The 7,356-nt window shown below is 40.9% G+C and overlaps 1 protein-coding gene across 1 annotated transcript; it reads left to right on the top strand.

Moving 5' to 3' along the window:
• Window positions 1–2,685: 2,685 nt before the first annotated feature.
• LOC131157779 (pollen receptor-like kinase 3) lies at window positions 2,686–5,517 on the top strand. The gene is made up of 2 exons (XM_058112168.1): window positions 2,686–4,092; window positions 4,817–5,517. The coding sequence occupies exons 1-2, from the start codon at window positions 2,787–2,789 to the stop codon at window positions 5,413–5,415; spliced, it is 1,905 nt and encodes a 634-aa protein (XP_057968151.1). The 5' UTR covers window positions 2,686–2,786; the 3' UTR covers window positions 5,416–5,517.
• The last annotated feature ends 1,839 nt before the right edge of the window (window positions 5,518–7,356 follow it).

The following is a 7,356-nucleotide window of genomic DNA, read 5'->3' as shown; positions in this document are numbered from 1 at the left end:
CTAATACGAGCTTTTAGTGACGAAATTTGAACCGTCACTAATACATTCGTCACTAAAAATCAATTTTTTTTGTAGTGCACTCTGGACATTCTGGTCTTATGTGCTTAATTTTACAGCACCTAAAACACTTTTTGTCCTTCCTCTTCCAGGACTGCAATCGAGATCAATTCCAGGACTTACGTCTTCCATGTTCTTGGTTACTCTTCACCACAAGCCCTTAACCATGTGAAACTTCATTGCTAGCCATTTTTCGTTGATAAAAATCGAGCAATGTGCTTTTCACCTCTTCCAACTTCAGGCTTTCTTTACCCCATGTTAGAGTGGTAACCAAATTTGCATACGTTAGCTTTCACTTAAAAAGCTAAACTCATACAAAGGTTTGAAAAGATTTAGAAGTTCAAAACTGGGGTAAAAACCATTTTTGTAAAGGGCCCATTCGACCTCAACCAGCCCAAAGGCATAATTCCTTTTAGCGTGGTTCGGTTGACTAAGCTATTTGATTCGATCTTCCGGATCTTCATTCCTTGAGTGTTGGTTGACTGGACTTATGATCTGGTCGACTAGGCCCTTTACAAAAAATGGTTTTTAGCCAAATTTTGAACTTCTAAATATTTTCAAACCTTTGTATGAGTTTAGCTTTTTAAGTGAAAGCTTTTTCATGAAAATTTTGAGTTCCTAGGGTCAGTCTATGGTCATTGTTGAACTTCTCGTCAGATCAAGTAAGACATGCACATAAAATTAAACTAAAAGTAATACAACTGAAACAAATAAATGTTTTCACTCTTTTGCTCTTCAATTTGCCTGAGATAAGTTGTGTGATGTGAGCTTTAAGACCCTCACGGCTTCCGTATTACAATGACCATTTGTGCCTTCTGAAACATACATATGTTCATCCACTAAATGCACAAATGAGATTCATATGATTTGTCATTATCAAAACAGGATAGGACCCAAAAAGTCAACAAATAGCATAAGCACCTTGTCTTCCTCCTCGAACTTTACGTCAACACGCATCAAATCACTCACATTCTAATTGAATGTGTTGACATGTTGGTTCAAATATGAACCTCTCACCATTTTAAGCTAATACAACTTTGCTTAATAAATAGTTTGTTCAATAAAGACTTATACATATACCGACTTCCCAATTTACACCAAACTCCTGCTGAAAAACCCTCATCCATAACGTGATACAACACGTCATCGGCCAAATACTCACGGCTTCCGTATTACAATGACCATTTGTGCCTTCTGAAACGTACATATGTTCATCCACTAAATGCACAAATGAGATTCATATGATTTGTCATTATCAAAACAGGATAGGACCCAAAAAGTCAACAAATAGCATAAGCACCTTGTCTTCCTCCTCGAACTTTATGTCAACACGCATCAAATCACTCACATTCTAATTGAATGTGTTGATATGTTGGTTCAAATATGAACCTTTCACCATTTTAAGCTAATACAACCTTTGCTTAATAAATAGCTTGTTCAATAAAGACTTATACATATACCGACTTCCCAATTTACACCAAACTCCTGCTGAAAAACCCTCATCTATAATGTGATACAACACGTCATCGGCCAAATATAGTCAGATGGTTGATACTGCCTTTGCCTCCAATTTATTCTAACTTACTTCATCCATGCTTTCCGATTGAATTCTGTATAAGGCCTTCATCGTGCCTTACTGCACTACGAGATCCTTCACCCTTCTCTACCACAAACCGAAATTACTGATTTTATCAAACTTGACAACGTCAAATTTTGCAGATGAAGATCCAAAGGCCATTACAACAATGCTCGAATACCAATTTGTTGTGAAAAACAAATTACACAGTAGAATATATTTTTATGTAGGATTAAACACACAATGCAGTAATCAATGATGAATATACAGAATAATCCACAACCACAACAAGTATTTAAAAGTAATAATAACACAAGGAATTACGTGATTCGGCAATGCCTACACCCACTGGAGTAAACAACAAAATTCATTATCTTCTTGTCCAAAGGACATGAGCAATGCACAACACTCTTCTTTTACAACCATCCTTTACAAATACATCTGATATGACATAAAAATAGAGTTCCCGGAGGTTTTTCCTCCAAACTCCAATCATATTAATGTCCCCATTTCAAAATTTGAAATCTACACTGGATATCCTGAGCCAAAATGTCGACGATTTCAGACAAAATCTGAAATACTACTCTAAATACCATCGACGATTTCGTTTGCTGCTGCTTGATTTCCTTACTACTTTCTCTATGTGCATGCTTTTCACTCCATATGTGAGGCACATTTCACAACAAATTATTTTTGGTGGGTCTAAATTATCGAAAGACATAATTTTTTACAAGAATTTTTCCAAAATAAAAAACGCAATTAATGTTTTTCTTTTGGGGAAAGGGGGTGGGTGTGGGGGTGTCAATTGAATTAAGGAGGATGTATGCGTTTCAATATTGAATATTGAATAGTGGATATTCTATTGTTAGAAACCGACGGGGGTATATCTGGGAGCCAGCTGCAGAGCTCCCATCCATCACCAATTCATTATCGATCGATCTCAATTAAACACCCCCCGCCCACCTCTCTCTCTTACATCCTCGCCGCCCATGACACTCCTCTTCCTCCCTCAATCCAATGCCAAATTTAACAAAACCTTCCCCCCACCCCACAACCCACCCCCACATAAAAATAATAATACCCAGCTGTCTCCTTCTCCGACCACCACTCCTTCCTTCTCCGCCATCGGAGGCGCCAGTTTCCCGGCCTTACAATGGCCGCTGCCGCCGTCCTCCTCCTCCTCCTCCTCCTCCTCCCCCCTCTCTCCCTCTCCCTCTCCACCTCCGAAGCCCTTCTCAATCTCAAACAATCCTTCGCCCCCAACGATAACCTCAACTTGTGGACTCCCGATTCCTCCCCCTGCAAAGGCGGCTGGCCAGGAGTCGTCTGCGACAACTTCGGCATTGTCACCGGCATCCACTTAACCGGAATGAACCTCTCCGGGAAGATCGACGTCGACGCTCTCTATGGTCTTTCCTCCCTCCGCACCATCAGCTTCGTCAATAACTCCTTCTCCGGTCCCATCCCCGGATTTAACCGTCTCGGCGCCTTGAAGTCTCTGCTCTTGAGCGGCAATAAATTTTCCGGTGAAATCCCTGCCGATTACTTCCAAACCATGACGTCCTTGAAGAAACTCTGGCTCTCCGACAACAGTTTTGCTGGCGAAATCCCGCCGTCAGTCGGGAAACTCCCCCATCTCATGGAACTCCACCTCGAGAACAATCAATTCTCGGGAAAGATTCCCCAGATCGGACAAAAGACCATAACTTCTCTGAATTTGTCGAACAATAGATTAGAAGGGGAGATTCCGGAGAGTTTGAAGAAATTCAATGCGTCGTTGTTTCAGGAGAATGACGGGCTCTGCGGGCCACCGTTGAACAGAGAGTGCAACCCTCGGGGGAAATTACCGCTGGCGTCGCCGCCCTCTGATAAAAAAGGCTCAAAATCAAAAATAGTGGTCGTTTTCATCGTGGCGGGAGCTCTGATGATCGTTATATTTGGGTTCTGGGCGCTTCTTGCCAGGAAACACAACGAGGAAAAATTCAACATTTTGGAGAAAGAGAGCCTCCGGCGCGAGGCACTGGAGGTGCGGGTGGCTCCGCCGTCGGGGTCGACACGGCGCGGCGGGGAGTCCAACCGGCGGGGAGGGGACTCGAGCCGCAGCAGGGGATCCCATCAAGGGAAGAATAACAACAGTGGTGTGGATTTAGTGATAATAAACGAGGAAAGGGGGGTGTTTGGATTGACGGACCTGATGAAAGCGGCGGCGGAGGTGCTGGGGAATGGGGGGCTGGGGTCAGCGTACAAGGCGGTGATGGGGAATGGGGTGGCGGTCGTGGTGAAGCGGCTGAGGGAGATGAATCGGTTGGGGAGGGAGGGCTTCGACGCGGAGATCCGCCGCATCGGGAGGCTCCGCCACCGGAATGTTTTGACGCCATTGGCTTACCATTACCGGAAGGAGGAGAAGCTGTTGGTGTCGGAGTACGTTCCTAAAGGGAGCTTGTTGTACGTCTTGCATGGTAATACTACTATAATGTTTTTTTCTCCCTAGTAACCTACGTATATTAATTTTCTTTTTGTTTTGTTTTTGTGCTTTTGTTTGTTTGCTTTTTTTTTTTTTTAATTAAAATTTTGAATCTGTGTGGAAATCAATTCCAAGTTTATAACAAAAGTTTCATTTAATCCAATGAATTGAATTGAAATGGATTAGTTTTTTTATAAATAAAAAAAATGGTGCATAAATATGAAGCCAAAAACTTAAAGGTGAAAATTCAATTGAATTGGGTTATTGAAATTACTTTTGTTAAATCTATATATGCTTCGTAGAAAAGATTCTGTAAATTAAAGTAAGAATTTTACAAATCCAATAATTTGTAATTAATGCATGCTAACCTTTCAAAATAATAATAATATAACTTGTGAATGCTAAAGTTAACACCAAAAAAACACTTTTATCTTCATTTTAGTTCTTAAAATAATTAGCAAAATCTGATCCAAATATTTCCTTTGAAAATTTGTATTAAGCGTTTGAAAATCTAAAAAAATCAAAATTTTCATATAAAATTGAAGAAATTTGTGGGTCAGTCCAAGTAGGAACATTTCAATTTAACTTTCATTCTCCTTTTTCTTCCCCACACGAATTGAACGAGCTTAAAGACCTGCAACAAGAATTTTTGCACTAGCAAAGGCTTTAAAATATGAATTTATGTTTATCTAATAACAGTTTATTATTTTTGTGAACAGGTGACCGGGGGATTTGTCACGCCGAGCTCAACTGGCCGACGCGACTGAAGATCGTGCAGGGCATTGCCCGCGGAATGGGATTCCTGCACTTTGAGTTTGCGTCGCTAGATCTCCCCCACGGCAACCTCAAGTCCTGCAACGTCCTCCTCAACGCCGACTACGAGCCCCTCCTCACCGACTATGCCTTCCACACTCTCCTCAACCCCGCCCAAGCCTCCAACGCCTTGTTCGCCTTCCGCACTCCTGAGGCCGCCCACCTCCGCACCACCGACGACAAACAAGCCCCCATCGTCTCCCCTAAAAGCGACGTCTACTGCCTCGGCATCATCGTCCTCGAGATTGTCAGCGGAAAGTTCCCCTCCCAGTACCTTAGCACCGGCAACGGCGGCACCGACGTGGTGCAATGGGCCCATTCTGCGATCCTTGAACAGAGGGAGTCGGAGTTCATCGACCCCGAGATTGCGAGCGCTGCCGGCGGCGAGTCGTTGGATCACATGGAGCGGCTCCTCCGCATTGGCGCAGCCTGCACGGAGAGTGACCCTAATAAGCGAGTCGACATGAAAGAAGCTCTTAGGAGGATAGAAGAGGTGAGGGTGTGATATATGTTGATGCGGCTGATTAACTCAGGAGTGGATCTGTAGGTGAGGTTGAGTATGCATACATATATATATTTTTTTTATATATGTTTGTGATCATCAGTAGGAGAGGTTAAGTTATTATCTCGGCAGATCTCAATCAGTCCTTGTTTTGAATGTGGATGATCAATGTTTTTTTAGCAACATCTCTCTCTCTCTCTCTCTCTCTCTCTCTCTCTCTCTCTCCTGGGGGATATAAAATTAACCCTATTGAATTATGCTTTTGCATATTTCATATCTGGGTTATATTAGTAAATCAAAATTTTACCTTATAACTATTGAATGTATTAAAGTAAGTGAAAATAATAAGCATTTATGAAATTTTATGAGTAAGAGGAACATAATAAATGATAAAGAAATGCATTTCTTCATTTGCATGCAGCTCTATAGACATTGTGTGTTTAGCGAAGAAAGTAATTAGGCTAAGCACATTAATAAAAAACTAAAATGTTTTAAAATGATGGATATTAATGTAAGAGCTTTATACTATTCTATCTCTGCCACTAAAAAATATCAAACCAATCGACGTATGAGTCATACTCCCCCTCCCCCTCTCTTTAATTTTGACTAAAACATATTCAAAGAATAAAACCTACATATATTACTATTTACATGATGGTTAATCATTCTATGCACGCTAGACAAACGATAATAATCAAGTATAATGCCTTGAATAAGTTCGACTCGTGACATTCCCCCCCCCCCCCACCAACTTATCCATGAACAAGTTTCATATATGTCTTCTATTAACAACACCTAATTTCTTCATCTCCGAGACCCTTTCACTTCACTAAAAACCGAACTGCTTCTTCCTTGGTGACTCGATCTCTATCTACAAGGACACATTCAATTTCTAATTTGTCAAGTTGCTATGCTTTCGGTGATTTTGATTGATTCATTTCGAGTTAGATATTTGTTGGAATTGGTGTATTCCCAAGAGGGGGGTGAATTAGATATTTAAAAATTTATATTTAGGTTAAACCAAATATTAAATTTAGAGAAAGACATTTTTCTCTATATTATTATTTAGCATACATGAGTGTATATATACATGAGTCAAGGAAACAAGATCCCAAATTACTCCTAAATATCTGCTCTATAATAGTTACACAATATTTGGAAAATAGAAAGTGTAGATATTTCTCTAATACTCCCCCTCAAGTTGGAGCATGGAGATCCGTAATGCCCAACTTGCGTGATTAGTTTTGGAAATGTTCACGACCCAAAACTTTGGTAAAGATATCGGCAAGCTGATTGTGGGTAGGAATATGTTTAGTGAAGAAGAGGTCAGCTCATAACTTTTCACAAACAATATGACAATCGATTTCTATATATTTTGTACGTTCATGGAAAACATGACTCTGGGCAATGTAAAGAGCTGCTTGGTTGTCATACTATAAGATCATAGGCTGGGAGTGCGGTACACCAAGATCATTTAAAAGAGTTTTGAGCCATGTAAGTTCATGGGTAGTGGAAGCAAGTGCCCGGTACTCAGCTTTGGCATAGGAGTGAGAGACTGTAGTTTGTTTCTTAGTGTATCAGGAAATTGGACTAGTGCCCAACTGAATGAAAAAACCAGTGGTGGAGCGGCGAGCGAAGGGACAACTAGCCCAATTCAAATCAGAATAGGCTGAGACTTAAAGAGTGTTGGCAGTAGGAAAAAATAAGCCTTGGCCTGGAGATTCCTTAATGTAATGAAGAACACGTATAGTAGCATCATAATGTGGTTTTCTAGGCTAGTGCATAAATTAATTGAGAATGTTAACTGGAAATACAATGTCGGGACGAGCAATGGTGAGATATGTCAAATGTCCAACGAGTCGTCAAAACGAGCTTGGATGAGAGAGAAGATCACCATCAGTATTATTGAGCTTGAGATTTTGTTCCATAAGAAAGTTGGCAGGA

Source organism: Malania oleifera, chromosome 6 (assembly GCF_029873635.1).
Source record: "Malania oleifera isolate guangnan ecotype guangnan chromosome 6, ASM2987363v1, whole genome shotgun sequence".
NCBI lineage: Eukaryota > Viridiplantae > Streptophyta > Magnoliopsida > Santalales > Ximeniaceae > Malania > Malania oleifera.
The sequence above is the reverse complement of the archived record's forward strand: the minus strand, read 5'-3'. Positions and strand labels throughout refer to the sequence as shown.

What these genes read in the sequence shown, in the direction of transcription:
- LOC131157779 (XM_058112168.1), top strand. Translation starts at nt 2,787, where the DNA reads ATGGCCGCTGCCGCCGTCCTCCTCCTCCTCCTCCTCCTCCTCCCCCCT. An exon ending in CTTGTTGTACGTCTTGCATG is followed by an intron (nt 4,093 to 4,816) that starts GTAATACTACTA and finishes TTTTGTGAACAG; the next exon opens with GTGACCGGGGGATTTGTCAC.